The sequence below is a fragment of the Oncorhynchus nerka genome, linkage group LG12 (genome assembly GCF_034236695.1).
Source record: "Oncorhynchus nerka isolate Pitt River linkage group LG12, Oner_Uvic_2.0, whole genome shotgun sequence".
NCBI lineage: Eukaryota > Metazoa > Chordata > Actinopteri > Salmoniformes > Salmonidae > Oncorhynchus > Oncorhynchus nerka.
The window spans coordinates 64,037-85,279 of record NC_088407.1 but is presented as its reverse complement, the minus strand read 5'-3'; the positions used below and the strand labels follow the sequence as shown (position 1 = coordinate 85,279).

Genomic DNA, 21,243 nt, shown 5'->3' with positions numbered 1-21,243 from the left:
ATGTTGAGGCGCCAGTTATACAGGGGTCTCGGACTGGCAGTGACATGGTGTCTTTTTGGGAGGGCTCAGATTGGTTGTTTTTGGGTTGTTGCTCATTGTTTTGTCCATTAATCGTCATTTGCCCCTGGAACTGCCCAGTCCTAGTCTCACCCCCTGATGTGGCACCTCCTGTTGGTGAGAGCGATAGAGGTGAAATCCTTTCCAAGATTTTAACTGAAACACTGCTGTGTTTATACACCTTGGTGGTAGGAGTTTTAACCAGGCGATTGGGGAGTGTTGCTATAACATTGAGGGTTTCTGGCTGGCTGCAGGCCCTGGGACTCAACTGGGGCCTGGATTAAATTAGAGGTGTTAGTGGTTATCAATTCAAGATTGGAGTCTATGGTGGGCGATGGGGGACCAATACTACTTTGAATACTGTTCTCCTGTGTGGTCCATGGGTTGTTTAATCTATGTGGGTCATGAGGGGAAGTGGAGGTAGGGGTTCTCATAATCTCCTTTCCTTTGACCTTGGGAGAAAGGGAGGGAGTGGGTGCCATGTTGTTCTTAGAATGAGATGGGGAGTTGTTTGGGGCAATATTGCTGACATCTCTCTGTGTCTGTGAAGGTGCAACAGGGGAAGAGGGTGTTGAGGTACGGATCCCTATCTCAGTAGGAGATTGTGTCTGAGGAAGAGGAGGATACTGATTATTTAGCTTCTGGTTTAAAGAGCACTGTGCTGGGGCAGCGCGTGGCCCCAATGGGGATGATCTTTTTTTGAGAAGCCTGAGGCTTAACTTAAACTGGTGCTGAAGTGGTGGGCAGAGAAATCAACTGTGGTGGGGCCTGGATTTGAGCTGAGGCTGTATACCAGGGGTTCTGTTGTTGTTCCAGTGGACCGGGAGCCGATGTGGTTATTGGGTGGGGGAGGCTGAGGGGAAGGGGAGCACTGTAGTGGGGTGAGAAAGGGTAGCCCTAGGGAGTAGTGAGTTTCTAAGGAATTGTTCAAAATTGTATCCACTGTAAATATTCCCTTACCTTTGATCTTCATCAGAATGCACTCCCAGGAATCCTAGTTCCACAATAAATTGTTGTTTTGTTCGATAATGTCCATTATTTATGTCCAAGTAGCTACTTTTGCTAGCATGTTTAGTACACATGTCCAAACGCTTGTGCAGGTCCAGTCGGACAAATATATTACAGGTCGAATAAACTTGTCAAACTAAGTAGAGAATCAATCTTCAGGATGTTGTTATCCTAAATATTCAATAACGTTCCAACCGGAGAATTCCTTTGTGTCTACAGAAGGTTCCATAACGTTCCAACCGGAGAATTCCTTTGTGTCTACAGAAGGTTCCATAACGTTCCAACCGGAGAATTCCTTTGTGTCTACAGAAGGTTCCATAACGTTCCAAACGGAGAATTCCTTTGTGTCTACAGAAGGTTCCATAACGTTCCAACCGGAGAATTCCTTTGTGTCTACAGAAGGTTCCATAACGTTCCAACCGGAGAATTCCTTTGTGTCTACAGAAGGTTCCATAACGTTCCAACCGGAGAATTCCTTTGTGTCTACAGAAGTAATGGAACACAAGACGATATCATGTGGAATGCGCGTGATCAGGAACTGGCTCTCTGCCAGGCCACTGACTGAAACAGCTCCCATCCGGCCCCACATCACAGTAGAGGCTTCATTCAACGTTCTACAGACTGTTGACATCTAGTGCAGTGGTTCTTAACCTTGTTGGAGGTACTGAACCCCACCAGTTTCATATGCGCATACACCGAACCCTTCTTAATTGTAAAAATAAAATATGATTTTTTCAAATTCAAAACGTAGGTATATATTTTACTGGTGCACAAAATAAACCGTGCATCAACATCACTGTGTTCAAAGAACAAAATCGTCAAAACATGATTTTCACACAAAAACATAATGAATATTTACTGCAAATCAGTGCGACTTCTGCTGTTGCCTTTCAGAGACCAGTTCAGAAATGCGCGGCTTCACCTTGGCAAGTGCCACTCTGTCATTTTCACAACAAAGTCTGTTCCTTTTCTTCGTTTTTATGTCCAACATCCTCAAAGGATTGCTCGCAAAGATATGTTGTAACTGGAGTATTTAGAAGATACTCAAGACCCTGGGGGCTGTAAGGGGAACCTGGAATGGAGCAAATAGAAGATACTCAAGGCCCTGGGGGCTGTAGGGGAACCTGGAATGGAGCATTTAGAAGATACTCAAGGCCCTGGGGGCTGTAGGGGAACCTGGAATGGAGCATTTAGAAGATACTCAAGACCCTGGGGGCTGTAGGGGAACCTGGAATGGAGCATTTAGAAGATACTCAAGACCCTGGGGGCTGTAGGGGAAACCTGGGGAAACCTGGAATGGAGCATTTAGAAGATACTCAAGGCCCTGGGGGCTGTAGGGGAAACCTGGAATGGAGCATATAGAAGATACTCAAGGCCCTGGGGCTGTAGGGGGAACCTGGAATGGAGCATATAGAAGATACTCAAGGCCCTGGGGCTGTAGGGGGAACCTGGAACGGAGCATTTAGAAGATACTCAAGACCCTGGGGGCTGTAGGGGAAACCTGGAATGGAGTCTTTAGAAGATACTCAAGGCCCTGGGGGCTGTAGGGGAAACCTGGAATGGAGCATATAGAAGATACTCAAGGCCCTGGGGGCTGTAGGGGGAACCTGGAATGGAGCATTTAGAAGATACTCAAGACCCTGGGGGCTGTAGGAAAAACCTGGAATGGAGTCTTTAGAAGATACTCAAGGCCCTGGGGGCTGTAGGGGAAACCTGGAATGGAGTCTTTAGAAGATACTCAAGGCCCTGGGGGCTGTAGGGGAAACCTGGAATGGAGCATATAGAAGATACTCAAGGCCCTGGGGGCTGTAGGGGGAACCTGGAATGGAGCATTTTGTATGCCCTGGGTGTTGTAGGGGGAACCTGGAATTGAACATTTCGAATGCCCTGGGGGCTGTAGGGGGAACCTGGAATGGAGCATATAGAAGATACTCAAGGCCCTGGGGGCTGTAGGGGGAACCTGGAATGGAGCATATAGAAGATACTCAAGGCCCTGGGGGCTGTAGGGGGAACCTGGAATGGAGCATTTTGTATGCCCTGGGTGTTGTAGGGGGATGAAAACAGATTGGGTTTTGATGTCATTCAGATTAAAACAGATTTAAAAAACAGGCAACATGCTTGAGGAAAATCATTCATTTAATTCTATATGACACAAAGACTAAACCAATATCTTACCAGGATGATTCATAGAATAATTATCATTTTGCACAAAACCACAAAACAATAGGCCTACATTAGTTTCATGTTTAAATCAAATCAAATAATGAAGAATTACTATCGAGACCTAAATGGGAAAATAAAGTAAATAATTGTAATAAGTGAATTCTCCTCTCCTGTATGTTTTCTATCTCTGTAACATGTAACGGTATAACATTATACTGAACCTGTAACAATAATGCCTGAACCTCAACACCTATCAGTTGATCTGTATAGACATGAGAAGTGAAGGCATTTACAATGTATCAACCATAATGCTATACAGTATATGACCAGTATATGACTGATGTTAAAGGACAGCTGCTGAATGATTAATACAACACACATTATATTAAAACACATTCCAATCAGAATAATACATGTATCAGTTAATAGATCACATTTGATCAAATGCCACTATTGTTCCAGCAGGTGGAGCTACAATGTAACAACATACAGCATTGTGACTCACAGTTCTATAATAGAATTCCATGAGTTCCATTCTGATGGTTGTTATGGTGATCAGGTGAACTCAGCCTCACTCTTCTTCAACACGGTCACCTGTTCAACACAGAAGTAGTTCATCAGTGTGGCCATGTATTTACTTATCCAATACAGAACCACTTAGAAATGTAAATCATATCAGATGAATTACTAGTCAATACTGTGCTACATAGAATCCTATCAAATTACTTCCAATGGGGCTCCTGCTTATGTCCAGTTCTCCCTTATCAATACCAGGGTTATTTACTCATTATCAATACCAGGGTTATTTACTAATTATCAATACCAGGGCTATTTACTATTTATCAATACCAGGGCTATTTACTCCTTATCAATACCAAGGCAAATGACTAATTATCAATAACAGGGCTATTTACTAATTATGTCCAGTTCTCCCTTATCAATACCAGGGTTATTTACTAATTATCAATATGAGGGCAATTTACCATTTATCAATATAGGGCTACTTACTAATGATCCATACCTGGGCTTTTTACCATTTATCAAAACCAGCACTATTTACTATTTATCAATACCAGGGCTATTAACTAACTATAAATCACAGGGCTATTAACTTTGTATCTATACCCAGGCTATTTACTTCTAAATGCAGGTAGGTTAGAGTGTTGGACTAGAAACCGCAAGCTCAAATCCCTGAGCTGACAAGGTAAAAATCTGCCGTTCTGCCCCTGAACAAGCCAGTTAACCCACAGTTCCTAGACCAGTTAACCCACTGTTCCTAGACCAGTTAACTCACTGTTCCTAGACCAGTTAACCCACTGTTTCTAGACCAGTTAACCCACTGTTCCTAGACCAGTTAACCCACTGTTCCTAGACCAGTTAACCCACAGTTCCTAGACCAGTTAACCCACGGTTCCTAGACCAGTTAACCCACAGTTCCTAGACCAGTTAACCCACTGTTCCTAGACTAGTTAACCCACTGTTCCTAGACCAGTTAACCCACAGTTCCTAGACCAGTTAACCCACTGTTCCTAGACCAGTTAACCCACTGTTCCTAGACCAGTTAACCCACTGTTCCTAGACCAGTTAACCCACAGTTCCTAGACCAGTTAACCCACAGTTCCTAGACCAGTTAACCCACAGTTCCTAGACCAGTTATCCCACAGTTCCTAGACCAGTTAACCCACTGTTCCTAGACCAGTTAACCCACTGTTCCTAGACCAGTTAACCCACAGTTCCTAGACCAGTTAACCCACTGTTCCTAGACCAGTTAACCCACTGTTCCTAGACCAGTTAACCCACTGTTCCTAGATCAGTTAACCCACTGTTCCTAGGCCAGTTAACCCACTGTTCCTAGGCCAGTTAACCCAATGTTCCTAGGACAGTTAATCCACAGTTCCTAGACCAGTTAACCCACTGTTCCTAGACCAGTTAACCCACAGTTCCTAGACCAGTTAACCCACTGTTCCTAGACCAGTTAACCCACTGTTCCTAGACCAGTTAACCCACTGTTCCTAGGCCAGTTAACCCACTGTTCCTAGACCAGTTAACTCACTGTTCCTAGACCAGTTAACCCACTGTTCCTAGACCAGTTAACCCCACTGTTCCTAGACCAGTTAACCCACTGTTCCTAGACCAGTTAACCCACTGTTCCTAGACCAGTTAACCCACTGTTCCTAGACCAGTTAACCCACTGTTCCTAGACCAGTTAACCCACAGTTCCTAGGCCGTCATTGAAAATAAGAATTTCTTCTTAACTGACTTGTTAAATAAAGGTACACATTTTTTTTAAAAATTCATATCAGTGACATATTTTGTTGAATCTAATCCATCCTACTTTCTACTTCTACTAAGAGGTAATATAATATAGTACACACTGTGATCAGAATACCATATTGTGACCCTGCAGCTGTTGTGTTGTAAGGTAGAAACTCACCTAATTGGTCTTGGTTGGTCTTCCTGGGTACCCTGGTTTACCCTAAACAGACAGTAATCAACACTTAAAACATGGTTCAATCAGAGATACAGTTATCAACACTTTAAACATGGTTCAATCAGAGATACAGTTATCAACACTTTACAACATGGTTCAATCAGAGATACAGTTATCAACACTTTACAACATGGTTCAATCAGAGATACAGTTATCAACACTTTACAACATGGTTCAATCAGAGATACAGTTATCAACACTTTACAACATGGTTCAATCAGAGATACAGTTATCAACACTTTACAACATGGTTCAATCAGAGATACAGTTATCAACACTTTACAACATGGTTCAATCAGAGATACAGTTATCAACACTTTAAAACAAATTTAAAAAACATGTTTTGCCAAAAGCTTCCAGCCAATCAGCATTCAGGGCTGGAACCCCCCAGTTTATAATGCAGGTTTCAGCACCTCTTAACAGTGTAAAGAAGAACCACCCAGTTTATAATGCAGGTTTCAGCACCTCTTAACAGTGTAAAGAAGAACCACCCAGTTTATAATGCAGGTTTCAGCACCTCTTAACAGTGTAAAGAAGAACCACCCAGTTTATAATGCAAGTTTCAGCACCTCTTAACAGTGTAAAGAAGAACCAGATAATCTGAATGTCAAGGTTTCTCATATTCTCACCAGTCACAGTCATCCAGCTCTCTGGCGATTCTCCTTTAGAGTTGGTACACTTGTAGAGTCCTTCATCTGACTTGGATACTGCAGGGATGGTCATCTCTCCTGTAGTCTCATTCCTGATGAGGGATCCATCTTTGTAGAAATCAGCTGTGAGGTCAGAGGGAGTTCCCTGATATCTGCAGCGCAGAGTCACAGAATCTCCCTCAGTCACAGGAAGGGCAGGGCTCTCCAGGATCACAGCACCAACTGTATATAATATATAAACATCATATATAAACAGGTCTCTCCAGGATCACAGCTCCAGCTGTATATAATATATAAACATCAAATATAAACAGGTCTCTCCAGGATCACTGCTCCAGCTGTATATAATATATAAACATCATATATAAACAGGTCTCTCCAGGATCACAGCTCCAGCTGTATATAATATATAAACATCATATATAAACAGGGCTCTCCAGGATCACAGCTCCAGCTGTATATAATATATAAACATCATATATAAACAGGGCTCTCCAGGATCACAGCTCCAGCTGTATATAATATATAAACATCATATATAAACAGGTCTCTCCAGGATCACTGCTCCAGCTGTATATAATATATAAACATCATATATAAACAGGTCTCTCCAGGATCACAGCTCCAGCTGTATATAATATATAAACATCATATATAAACAGGTCTCTCCAGGATCACAGCTCCAACTGTATATAATATATAAACATCGTATATAAACAGGTCTCTCCAGGGTCACAGCACCAGCTGTATATAATATATAAACATCATATATAAACAGGTCTCTCCTGGATCACAGCTCCAGCTGTATATAATATATAAACAGGTCTCTCCAGGATCACAGCTCCAGCTGTATATAATATATAAACAGGTCTCTCCAGGATCACAGCTCCAGCTGTATATAATATATAAACATCATATATAAACAGGGCTCTCCAGGATCACAGCTCCAGCTGTATATAATATATAAACAGGTCTCTCCAGGATCACAGCTCCAGCTGTATATAATATATAAACATCATATATAAACAGGGCTCTCCAGGATCACAGCTCCATCTGTATATAATATATAAACAGGTCTCTCCAGGATCACTGCTCCAGCTGTATATAATATATTGTAGCGACCCGCACAGACAGCTGTGTGTTATGTGTTAGGCTAGGAGGTGGTTGTGTTGTACTGACCAGTACCCGGTGTTCGCGGGGTCCGACATGTCAATCAACCTGCTATCTGCCAATCACGGGAATGCCTGGAATGTTCTGATGCCGGGCATCCTGGTGGTTGGCGGAGTGGCGTGGAGGGGGGTTGGGCATTGGAAGTTAAGACCAGGTTCAGCCTTTGTTCTCTCTCTTACGTCTGGGCTTCACAAGAGAAGGTCACGATTGGCTTGTGGGTTATCTGTCATTTTTGGCGTGTGCTACGGCCCAAACAGTAGCCTGTGTAAAGTTGGTTTAATAAACCGTCAATTCGCAAACTCAAGCCTCTGTCTGGACAATTGTTCATTTATGATCTAGTCAGGTCATTACATTGGTGTCAGAAGTAAAAACGTTGATACAAGTTAGCCAGCTAGCTAGCTGACTTATGTGGCTAGCTACCGTAGGTGAGAACGGGGATTGAAAATGCTTCGAGGGAATCCGAAAGTGAAGGTGGAGGTAGGGGACGATTATGGCCAAGGAGGTGCGTGTGAATGGACGTCGGGGGTTCTGTCTGAGGAGATCGCCAGGGCGTCGGAGCGCAGAGGCCGCTTGAGGGAGGACGTTAGAGCGATGGCGGCTGAAGCGGGCATGAGTGCTTCGTCGACTGTATTTCGCGCGGATTCTGGTGGGCGGACCGAAGTGGTGACGTCGACGAGGAATCTGGGGCTCAGGATGTAAACAAACATGGCGGCGCCCAGTTCCCGGCTGCGTCCGTATCTGTTAAGACCCCGAAGTATTCCGGTAAGGCGGATTGGGAAGCTTTTCATGCTCAGTTTGAACTGTTAGCTCATTTTAGGGGTGGTCGGATGAAGAAAGGGCACTGCAGTTGGCTTTATGCCTCACGGATGAAGCTCTGGTCTGTTTGATATTGATTAGCCCCGAGGACAGGCATGATTATGGTGCTTTAGTGGGAGCACTGAGGAGGCGCTATGGACAGTGTGTACAGCCCGGGCTACTGCGCTCCGAACTGAGTAATAGACGAGGCAGCCTGGAGAGCCTCTACGGGTGCTAGCTAATGACATTGAGAGCCTCTCTCGGCGGGCATATGCTCACATGCCCCCTCCGTGCAGAGCGAGCTAGCACGGGACCAGTTCATACAGGCGCTCTCTCCTACGGAGCTGCGCATACAGACCCAGCTGGCTCATCCTGAGTCATTGCAGACAGCCTTGGAGATGGCTTTGGAGAGGGAGCTGGTGTGGGCTGGGGCTTCAGCTGGGGCTTTGGTGGGGGTGCAGGGAGACACACCCTCTGTGCGAGCTGGGGGGCAGAGCAGCCCGGAGCCGGAAAAGCCTGCTTGGGTGGCCGAAATGACAAAACTCATTCGTGCTGTGTCGCTACAGGCGGAACGAAACACACGCCCTGGTCCCAGGGTCTGCTGGGGTTGTGGCCAGCCAGGCCATCTGCGCCGAGATTGCCCCATGTCCCCCAGAGCTCAGGGAAACGGCTCGGGGTCCGCATAGACCGGGTAGTGCGGACCCCTGGCTTTCTATCCCAACCACCATCATCTTCAGGAGGAGCCCACCGGCACAGACGGGGAAGCAAGGCTCCACTTCCCCAGAAGCAGACGAGGGCAAGCGGATGGAGCCTGTTGTTGTGGTGGGCCGGACCTGTGTTGGGGACTTTTGTCATGTCCCTGTCACTGTGGAGGGGTGCCCTGCTCCACCCTGGTGGACACTGGGTCCACAGTAACCCTGGTGAGGCCAGATATTGTGCCAGGTTGGACTCAGTGTGAGCCTACAACTGTGCAGCTCCGCACAGTCACAGGTGAGCTGGCACCCATGAAAGGGAAGGGAATAATGACTCTGACAGTAGGGGCAGGACTGTGCGTCATCCTGTGTGGGTGGCGGCTGTGCAGGACCCTTGTATCCTGGGGTTGGACTTTCTTAGGAGCACAGGCTGCCAGTTAGACCTAAATAGGGGCACACTGAGCTTCCAGGGAGGGACGGAAGTCACCATGGCCCCCCTAATGTCACATTCACTCAACCCAACAAACCCTTTACTCCAACAGTTAAAGCAGCAGAGACTCATGGCTGCGCCCCTCCCCCACAGCTGTGTGTGACTTTTCCCCAGTCCCCCTGTCACCTACGGCGGTGTGTTACATTCCCCCAGCTACCTCCATGACACAGCCCTCTGTGAGCCCGGGCCGCACCCCCAGCCCAGCTACCCCAGATGGGAGAGGAGAGGACACTGTCTGCAGTGAGGAGATATGGGGGAGGAACTGTGTTGGTCTTGACCCCGAGCAGCAGGAACGGTTGTGGCAGTTGCTGTTTGAATTCAGAGACAGCTTTGCGTTGAGTGAGGAAGAGGTGGGTCAGACTCATCTGGTGCAGCATGAGATCGACACAGGTGATGCTCGACCCATCAAGATGCGTCCCCGCCGTATCCCGCTGGCACGCCAGGAGGCGGCAGACAAGGCTGTGTTGGAGATGCAGCGGGCAGACTTCATTGAGCCCTCAGACAGCCCCTGGGCGGCGCCAGTCGTCATGGTTCCGAAGAAGGGGGCAAGCTGAGGTTCTGTGCGGACTACAGGCGGCTGAATGAGGTAACCAGGAAGGACTCATACCCCATACCACGTATCGATGAGTCGCTGGACCTGGTTAGGGGTCCTCCTGGTTCTCCTCACTAGACCTCCTCAGTGGCTACTGGCAGGTGCCCCTCTCCCCAGAGGCCAGAGCCAAAACTGCGTTCTCCACTAACAGAGGACACTGGCAGTTCAAGGTCCTGTGCTTTGGCCTGTGCAACGCTCCAGCTACTTTTGAGCGTTTGATGGACAGGGTGCTGGATGGCATCCCCGACAGCAGTGTCTGGTATACCTCGATGACATCCTGGCCCATGGCAGCTCCTTCCAGTCAGCCCTGGGGCGCTACGGCGTGTGCTGGAGAGGGTGGCTGCCGCAGGTCTGAAGCTCCACCCCGAGAAGTGCCACTTCATGAGGAGAGAGGTGTCCTTCTTGGGCCACCGAGTGGGGAAGGAGGGGATCAGCACCATGGAGGACAAGGTAGGGGCTGTCAGAGACTGGCCCACCCCCACCGACCAGCGTCAGCTGAAGAGCTTCCTGGGCCTGGCCTCGTACTACAGGAGGTTTGTACGGGGCTTCTCAAGCGTTGCTGCTCCACTGAACCGCCTGCTGCTGAAGGACAAGGCTTTCACTTGGACAGTGGAGTGTGAGGAGGCGTTCAACACCCTCAAACGTGCACTGATCGAGGCCCCCGTGCTCACCCCCCCTGACCTCACCTTGTCCTTTATCCTGGACACAGACGCGAGCAATGTTGGCATGGGTGGGGTGCTAGCCCAGGTGGGGCCAGAGGGGGAGAGAGTGGTGGCGTACTTCAGCAAAACATTTGACAAACATGAGCGCCGCTACTGTGTCACCCGGCGGGAGCTCTTGGCTGTTGTGGCTTCCGTCAAACACTTCAAGTACTACCTGGGTGGTCTGCCCTTTACTGTAAGGACTGACCACTCTGCTCTCCAGTGGCTCATGTCTTTCAGAGAGCCAGAGGGGCAGGTGGCACGCTGGTTGGAGGAGCTTCAGCCGTATGACTTCACGGTGGTGCACAGGGCAGGGGCACGCCACTCCAATGCACGACGCCATGTCCCGTCAGCCCTGTACTGCAGACGGCTGCCGCCACTGTGAACGGAGAGAGGGACGGGAGAGAGAGCTGCGGGCAGAGGAGGGTGTCTGTGCCACAGTGTGTCGGGCGAGCGGGCCTGTCTGCTGTGAGCTGCAGACTGTCGACGTGGCTGAATGGCGGCAGCAGCAGGGACGGGACACAGACCTACAGCCAGTGCTACAGTGGGTAGAGGCGCAGGTGAGGCCACCATGGGAAGAGGTGACAGCGCTCTCACTCGCGAACAAAGGGTTGTGGTCGAAGTTTGAGAGACTGCGGCTGGCTGATGGCGTGCTACAGCGGGCATGGAAGGAGTCAGCTACGGGAGAGGAGAGGTGGCAGGTGGTGGTCCCAAAAGCATTGCGGGAGGCTGTGCTCCAGAGTAATCATGGGGGGTGGGGACTGGACACTTTGGGGTCACAAAAACACTGCGCCGTCTCCGTCAGGGCTTCTACTGGGGGCAGCACAAGAGGGATGTGGAGGACTTTTGTCGCCGCTGTGACAACTGCACAGCGAGAAAGGGCCACCCAGGCCGCTCTCATGCTCAGCTCCAACAGTTCCCAGTGGGGGCTCCCATGGAGAGGGTGGGAGTGGATGTAGTTGGGCCGTTCCCCACCACAGACAGTGGAAATCGCTGGGTGCTCACGGCCATGGACTATTTCACAAAATGGCCCGAGGCCTATGCTCTGCCTGACCAGGAGGCAGAGACCATCGTCGACGCCCTGACAGCGGGGATGTTCAGCAGGTTTGGAGCTGCAGAGTCCATCCACAGCGACCAAGGCAGAAACTTTGAGTCCCGTGTGTTCGCCACCATGTGTGAGAGGCTGGGTATGCACAAGACCCGCACTACTCCTCTCCATCCTCAAAGTGATGGCCTTGTGGAGCGCTTCAACAAAACGCTTGGACAGCAGCTGGCCATCGTCTCTTCCAAACACCAGCGTGACTGGGACAAGCACCTGCCTATGGTCCTCATGGCATGCCGCTCCGCTGTCCAAGACTCCACCTCCTGCACGCCTGCCCTCCTCATGCTGGGGAGAGATCCGCACCCCTGCGGAGATGGCGTTTGGTCGGCCCCTGGATAGCCCTCATGTTCCTCCGGGGCCGGAGTATGCCCGGAGACTCCAGGACCGCCTGGAGACAGCCCACACCTTCGCCAGAGAGCAGCTGGTGAATGCAGGTGTGAGGCAGAAAAGGAACTATGACGTGCACACCCGGGAAGGCACTTTGTGGCTGGGGAGCTGGTCTGGGTCTACAGCCCCTAAGGAAAAAAAGGCAGATGCCCCAAGTTGGACAGTCACTGGGTGGGACCCTGAAGTGTCCTGGAGAGGGTAGGGGAGGTTGTGTACCGGGTGCAGCTTCCTCCCAGGGGGAGAAAGGTGGCACTGCACCGGGACAGGTTAGCCCCATACAGAGGGGCCTCTTCTCCCCAAACCCCAGGAACCCCCACAATTCCCCTCTCTGGCAATGACATTCTCCAGGCACCCACCCTCAGGTGCCGCAGACAAGGCTCCAGACAGCCCACTCCCCCTGTGTCACCGCGTGGTTCCCCAGAGCCACGGACTGTATTACCTGTTCCCGCTTCCTTGTCCCCCATATCCCTGCCTTCATCCCCTGGTTCCCAGAGGGGCACTCTGCGACCATCACGGCCACGCAGGCAAAGGAGACCTCCGGGTCGCTTCAGAGACTTTGTTTGTTCCCTCGGGGACGAGGGACTTTGTGGTGGGGGGGCTGTGTAGCGACCCGCACAGACAGCTGTGTGTTATGTGTTCGGCTAGGAGGTGGTTGTGTTGTACTGACCAGTACCCGGTGTTCGCGGGGTCCGACATGTCAATCAACCTGCTATCTGCCAATCACGGGAATGCCTGGAATGTTCTGATGCCGGGCATCCTGGTGGTTGGCGGAGTGGCGTGGAGGGGGGTTGGGCAGGGGGGTGGAGCATTGGAAGTTAAGACCAGGTTCAGCCTTTGTTCTCTCTCTCTCTTACGTCTGGGCTTCACAAGAGAAGGTCACGATTGGCTTGTGGGTTATCTGTCATTTTTGGCGTGTGCTACGGCCCAAACAGTAGCCTGTGTAAAGTTGGTTTAATAAACCGTCAATTCGCAAACTCAAGCCTCTGTCTGGACAATTGTTCATTTATGATCTAGTCAGGTCATTACAATATAAACAGGACTCTCCAGGATCACAGCTCCAGCTGTATATAATATATAAACATCATATATAAACAGGACTCTCCAGGATCATAGCTCCAGCTGTATATAATATATGAACATCATATATAAACAGGTCTCTCCAGGATCATAGCTCCAGCTGTATATAATATATGAACATCATATATAAACAGGTCTCTCCACGATCACAGCTCCAGCTGTATATAATATATAAACAGGTCTCTCCAGGATCACAGCTCCAGCTGTATATAATATATGAACATCATATATAAACAGGTCTCTCCACGATCACAGCTCCAGCTGTATATAATATATAAACAGGTCTCTCCAGGATCACAGCTCCAGCTGTATATTATATATAAACATCATATACAGTGCCTTGCGAAAGTATTCGGCTCCCTTGAACTTTGCAACCTTTTGCCACATTTCAGGCTTCAAACATAAAGATATAAAACTGTATTTTTTGTGAAGAATCAACAACAAGTGGGACACAATCATGAAGGGGAATGACATTTATTGGATATTTCAAACTTTTTTAACAAATCAAAAACTGAAACATTGGGGGTGCAAAATTATTCAGCCCCCTTAAGTTAATACTTTGTAGCGCCACCTTTTGCTGCGATTACAGCTGTAAGTCGCTTGGGGTATGTCTCTATCAGTTTTGCACATCGAGAGACTGAAATTTTTTCCCATTCCTCCTTGCAAAACAGCTCGAGCTCAGTGAGGTTGGATGGAGAGCATTTGTGAACAGCAGTTTTCAGTTCTTTCCACAGATTCTCGATTGGATTCAGGTCTGCACTTTTACTTGGCCATTCTAACACCTGGATATGTTTATTTTTGAACCATTCCATTGTAGATTTTGCTTTATGTTTTGGATCATTGTCTTGTTGGAAGACAAATCTCCGTCCCAGTCTCAGGTCTTTTGCAGACTCCATCAGGTTTTCTTCCAGAATGGTCCTGTATTTGGCTCCATCCATCTTCCCATCAATTTTAACCATCTTCCCTGTCCCTGCTGAAGAAAAGCAGGCCCAAACCATGATGCTGTCACCACCATGTTTGGGGATGGTGTGTTCAGGGTGATGAGCTGTGTTGCTTTTACGCCAAACATAACGTTTTGCATTGTTGCCAAAAAGTTCAATTTTGGTTTCATCTGACCAGAGCACCTTCTTCCACATGTTTGGTGTGTCTCCCAGGTGGCTTGTGGCAAACTTTACACGACACTTTTTATGGATATCTTTAAGAAATGGCTTTCTTCTTGCCACTCTTCCATAAAGGCCAGATTTGTGCAATATACGACTGATTGTTGTCCTATGGACAGAGTCTCCCACCTCAGCTGTAGATCTCTGCAGTTCATCCAGAGTGATCACGGGCCTCTTGGCTGCATCTCTGATCAGTCTTCTCCTTGTATGAGCTGAAAGTTTAGAGGGACGGCCAGGTCTTGGTAGATTTGCAGTGGTCTGATACTCCTTCCATTTCAATATTATCGCTTGCACCGTGCTCCTTGGGATGTTTAAAGCTTGGGAAATCTTTTTGTATCCCAATCTGGCTTTAAACTTCTTCACAACAGTATCTCGGACCTGCCTGGTGTGTTCCTTGTTCTTCATGATGCTCTCTGCGCCTTTAACAGACCTCTGAGACTATCACAGTGCAGGTGCATTTATACGGAGACTTGATTACACACAGGTGGATTGTATTTATCATCATTAGTCATTTAGGTCAACATTGGATCATTCAGAGATCCTCACTGAACTTCTGGAGAGAGTTTGCTGCACTGAAAGTAAAGGGGCTGGATAATTTTGCACGCCCAATTTTTCAGTTTTTGATTTGTTAAAAAAGTTTGAAATATCCAATAAATGTCGTTCCACTTCATGATTGTGTCCCACTTGTTGTTGATTATTCACAAAAAAATACAGTTTTATATCTTTATGTTTGAAGCCTGAAATGTGGCAAAAGGTCGCAAAGTTCAAGGGGGCCGAATCCTTTCGCAAGGCACTGTATGAACAGGTCTCTCCTGGATCACAGCTCCAGCTGTATATAATATATAAACAGGTCTCTCCTGGATCACAGCTCCAGCTGTATATAATATATAAACAGGGCTCTCCAGGATCACAGCCCCAGCTGTATATAATATATAAACAGGTCTCTCCAGGATCACAGCTCCATCTGTATATAATTAATAAACATCATATATAAACAGGTCTCTCCAGGATCACAGCTCCAGCTGTATATAATATATAAACATCATATATAAACAGGGCTCTCCAGGATCACAGCTCCAGCTGTATATAATATATAAACAGGTCTCTCCAGGATCACAGCTCCAGCTGTATATAATATATAAACATCATATATAAACAGGTCTCTCCAGGATCACAGCTCCAGCTGTATATAATATATAAACATCATATATAAACAGGTCTCTCCAGGATCACAGCACCAGCTGTATATAATATATAAACAGGTCTCTCCAGGATCACAGCCCCAGCTGTATATAATATATAAACAGGGCTCTCCAGGATCACAGCTCCAGCTGTATATAATATATAAACATCATATATAAACAGGTCTCTCCAGGATCACAGCTCCAGCTGTATATAATATATAAACATCATATATAAACAGGTCTCTCCAGGATCACAGCTCCAGCTGTATATAATATATAAACAGGTCTCTCCAGGATCACAGCTCCAGCTGTATATAATATATTAACATCATATATAAACAGGTCTCTCCAGGATCACAGCTCCAGCTGCATTTAATATATAAACATCATATATAAACAGGTCTCTCCAGGATCACAGCTCCAGCTGTATATAATATATAAACATCATATATAAACAGGTCTCTCCAGGATCACAGCTCCAGCTGTATATAATATATAAACATCATATATAAACAGGTCTCTCCAGGATCACAGCACCAGCTGTATATCATATATAAACAGGTCTCTCCAGGATCACAGCTCCAGCTGTATATAATATATAAACAGGTCTCTCCAGGATCACAGCTCCATCTGTATATAATATATAAACAGGTCTCTCCAGGATCACAGCTCCAGCTGTATATAATATATAAACAGGTCTCTCCAGGATCACAGCTCCAGCTGTATATAATATATAAACAGGTCTCTCCAGGATCACAGCTCCAGCTGTATATAATATATAAACATCATATATAAACAGGTCTCTCCAGGATCACAGCTCCAACTGTATATAATATATTAACAGGTCTCTCCAGGATCACAGCTCCAGCTGTATATAATATATAAACATCAGATATAAACAGGTCTCTCCAGGATCACAGCTCCAGCTGTATATAATATATAAACATCATATATAAACAGGTCTCTCCAGGATCACAGCTCCAGCTGTATATAATATATAAACATCATATATAAACAGGGCTCTCCAGGATCACAGCTCCAGCTGTATATAATATATTAACATCATATATAAACATCACATATTAAAATGACATCATCTATCTGAAACCAGATGAACCACTAAACACTATAATGTTAGTAGATGGTGTTTGTGGACATACCATGTACTGTGATGTTGACAGCATTGCTGTGTTCTCCAGACCCAGACTCACACCAGTACACTCCACTGTCTGATGGTATTAGTGCCAGGATGCATGAAGACCCTTGTTGTTTTCCCCAGTCAGTATTACACTCTGAAAGGATCCCTCTTTCTGAGTTCCTCACCACTCTCCATCCAGCAGAGTTCCCCTGAACCTCACAACTCAGAGAGACAGACTCATATTCAAAGAACTGAGATCTGTCAGGACTGACACTCATAGAGGCAGGAAGAGAGAGATCTGAGGGAGAGAGGTCTGAGAGAGAGACAAGGTCATGAGAAGATGAGCTTTTGACTATTTTAGCAAAGAAATACATGTTTTGGCATATCAGTGGTAGACGGTCTGATATACCACTGCTTCCAGCCAATCAGCATTCAGGGCTGGAATCCCCTTCAGTTTATAAAGCAGGTTTTTGCACCTCTTAACAGTGTAAAAAGGACCAGATCATCTGAATGTCAAGGTTTCTCATATTCTCACCAGTCACAGTCATCCAGCTCTCTGGTGATTCTCCTTCAGAGTTGGTACACTTGTAGAGTCCTTCATCTGACTTGGATACTGCAGGGATGGTCATCTCTCCTGTAGTCTCATTCCTGATGAGGGATCCATCTTTGTAGAAATCAGCTGTGAGGTCAGAGGGAGTTCCCTGATATCTGCAGCGCAGAGTCACAGAATCTCCCTCAGTCACAGGAAGGGCAGGGCTCTCCAGGATCACAGCACCAACTGTATATAATATATAAACATCATATATAAACAGGTCTCTCCAGGATCACAGCTCCATCTGTATATAATATATAAACATCATATATAAACAGGGCTCTCCAGGATCACAGCTCCAGCTGTATATAATATATAAACATCATATATAAACAGGTCTCTCCAGGATCACAGCTCCAGCTGTATATAATATATAAACATCATATATAAACAGGTCTCTCCAGGATCACAGCACCAGCTGTATATAATATATAAACATCATATATAAACATAACATCAGCTATCTGAAACCAGATGAACCACTAAACACTATAATGTTAGTAGATGGTGTTTGTGGACATACCATGTACTGTGATGTTGACAGCATTGCTGTGTTCTCCAGACCCAGACTCACACCAGTACACTCCACTGTCTGATGGTATTAGTGCCAGGATGCATGAAGACCCTTGTTGTTTTCCCCAGTCAGTATTACACTCTGAAAGGATCCCTCTTTCTGAGTTCCTCACCACTCTCCATCCAGCAGAGTTCCCCTGAACCTCACAGCTCAGAGAGACAGTCTCATATTTAAAGAACTGAGATCTGTCAGGACTGACACTCAGAGAAGCTGGATTAGAGAGAGAGAGATAGAGAGTTTCATTGTCTAAAGTCAATTATAAAATATTCTAACAGAGATGCTGAAACACAGCAGAGAGGCTATTCTCTAGCTCTTTAACCTAGTGATGAGGGGAGGATACTATCCTGAGATCTGGAGACAAGGCTTTATATTCTAACAGAGATACTGAAACACAGCAGAGAGGCTATTCTCTAGCTGTTTAACCTGGTGATGAGGGGAGGATACTATCCTGAGATCTGGAGACAAGGCTTTATATTCTAACAGAGATACTGAAACACAGCAGAGAGGCTATTATCTAGCTGTTTAACCTGGTGATGAGGGGAGGATACTATCCTGAGACAAGGCTTTATATTCTAACAGAGATGCTGAAACACAGCAGAGAGGCTATTCTCTAGCTGTTTAACTTGGTGATGAGGGGAGGATACTATCCTGAGGCAAGGCTTTATATTCTAACAGAGATGCTGAAACACAGCAGAGAGAGGCTATTCTCTAGCTGTTTAACCTGGTGATGAGGGGAGGATACTATCCTGAGATCTGGAGACAAGGCTTTATATTCTAACAGAGATACTGAAACACAGCAGAGAAGCTATTCTCTAGCTCTTTAACCTGGTGATGAGGGGAGGATACTATCCTGAGACAAGGCTATTCTCTAGCTGTTTAACCTAGTGAGGGTGGGCTACTCTCTTAAACCACTAGGCTACCTGCCGCCCCAATATACAGTGTCCTCTGTAATTATTGGGACAGTGAAGGGTTGGTAGGTTTAGTGTGCGGTAGGTAGGAGGTAGTTTAGGGTAGTTAATAGATATTGTGGTTTATGCAGTGTCCTCTGTAATTACTGGGACAGTGAAGGGTTGGTAGGTTTAGTGTGCGGTAGGTAGGAGGTAGTTTAGGGTAGTTAATAGATTCTGTGATATATACAGTGTCCTCTGTAATTATTGGGACACATTCCATTTCCACAGAGGATTCAACATGTCACATAAAGGGTTAACCCTCCTTTGAACGAAAAACCTTTTGGAATCCTTTTTTCTAAGTGTGTAGAGACGTCATAGAAAAAACATGGAGGATCAGAGAGGAAACGCAATGTCAGCACTTTGGTTCAGGTGACTAGAGAATGAGCAGGACTTCCTTCTCCAAATATGACTCAGAGCAGGACTTCCTTCTCCAAATATGACTCAGAGCAGGACTTCCTTCTCCAAATATGACTCAGAGCAGGACTTCCTTCTCCAAATATGACTCAGAGGTTTTTATCTCCTGAAATGTAATAAAAAAACATAATGTTTGTCACGCCTTGGTATATATGTTTTGTGTTTTCGTATATATTTTGGTCAGGCAAGGGTGTGACATGGGTTTATGTATTGTATTTTCGTATTGGGGTTTGTCGTATTTAAAATCGCGGCTGAGTAAGGGTGTTGTATAGGCTTGGCTGCCTGAGGCGGTTCTCAATCAGAGTCAGGTGATTCTCGTTGTCTCGGATTGGGAACCGTATTTAGCTAGCCTGGGTTCACTTTGTAGTTCGTGGGTGATTGTTCCTGTCTTTGTGTAGTGTGCACCAAATAGGCTGTAATAGGTTTCACGTTCACGTTCCGTTTGTTGTTTTCATAGTATATAGTTATTTCATGTATCGTTCCGTTTTCCGTCATTAAAGATCATGAGTAACCACCACGCTGCATTTCGGTCCTCTCTTTCAACAACAGACGAACGCCGTTACAATGTTATATTATAAAGACGAATTGAAGCAATTCTTGAACTACCTTTTCAGGAGAAAATATGAATTTTGTTAGGTTAAAATGTAGAGACAGTAGATCTTTCTCCAGATTATGTCCTGGTCTGTCATAATAAAATAGACAGTAGATCTACCTGGTGTGTCATAATATAATATAGACAGTAGATCTACCTGGTCTGTCATAATATAATAGAGACAGTAGATCTAGCTGGTCTGTCATAATCTAATAGACACAGTAGATCTACCTGGTCTGTCATAATATAATAGAGACAGTAGATCTAGCTGGTCTGTCATAATCTAATAGACACAGTAGATCTAGCTCCAGACAGAGAGACAGCAGGGAGGGAGGGAGGGAGGTGCAGAGAAAAATAAAGAGAGCCAGTTGGTGTCAATAGCTAGAGGTACTGTCTATATTATATTATTATTATTATTATTATATTATTATTATATTATATTATTATATTATTATTATATTATTATTATATTATTATTATTATTATATTATTATATTATTATTATATTATTATTATATTATTATTATTATTATTATATTATTATATTATTATTATTATATTATTATTATATTATTATATTATTATTATTATTATATTATTATTATTATTATTATATTATTATATTATTATAATAATTATTATTATATTATTATATTATTATTATATTATAATTATTATATTATAATATTATTATTATATTATTATTATATTATTATATTATTATTATATTATTATATTATTATTATATTATTATATTATTATTATATTATTATTATATTATTATTATTATTATATTATTATATTATTATTATATTATTATTATATTATTATATTATTATTATATTATTATATTATTATTATATTATTATATTATTATTATATTATTATTATATTATTATTATATTATTATATTATTATTATATTATTTATTAATATATTATATTATTATATTATTATATTATTATATTATATTATTATAATATTATTATTATATTATTATATGATTATATTATTTATTAATATATTATTATTATATTACAGTATTATATTATTATTATGTTATTGTATTATTTATTAGTATATTCATATATTATATTATTATACTATTATATTATTTATTATTATATTATTATATTATTATTTTATAAGAATAAAGATAAATGTTACTATTATAGAACAGGTGATGAATATAGATAAATGTTACTATTATAGAACAGGTGATGAATATAGATAAATGTTACTATTATAGAACAGGTGATGAATA

General features: G+C 44.6%; 1 protein-coding gene across 1 annotated transcript in view; it reads right to left on the bottom strand.

Moving 5' to 3' along the window:
• Nucleotides 1-3,183: 3,183 nt before the first annotated feature.
• The window catches only part of LOC115127339 (Fc receptor-like protein 5), a 35,784-nt gene continuing 17,724 nt past the window's right edge, over nt 3,184-21,243 (bottom strand). The window contains exons 3-8 of the mRNA XM_065025091.1: nt 17,973-18,233; nt 17,393-17,635; nt 16,880-17,170; nt 6,349-6,591; nt 5,663-5,704; nt 3,184-3,822 (exon numbers count right to left, since the gene is read on the bottom strand). Of these exons, the coding sequence (XP_064881163.1) occupies nt 5,700-5,704; nt 6,349-6,591; nt 16,880-17,170; nt 17,393-17,635; nt 17,973-18,233 (1,043 nt within the window). The 3' untranslated portion in view covers nt 3,184-3,822; nt 5,663-5,699. The remainder of the gene's footprint in view (nt 3,823-5,662; nt 5,705-6,348; nt 6,592-16,879; nt 17,171-17,392; nt 17,636-17,972; nt 18,234-21,243) is intronic.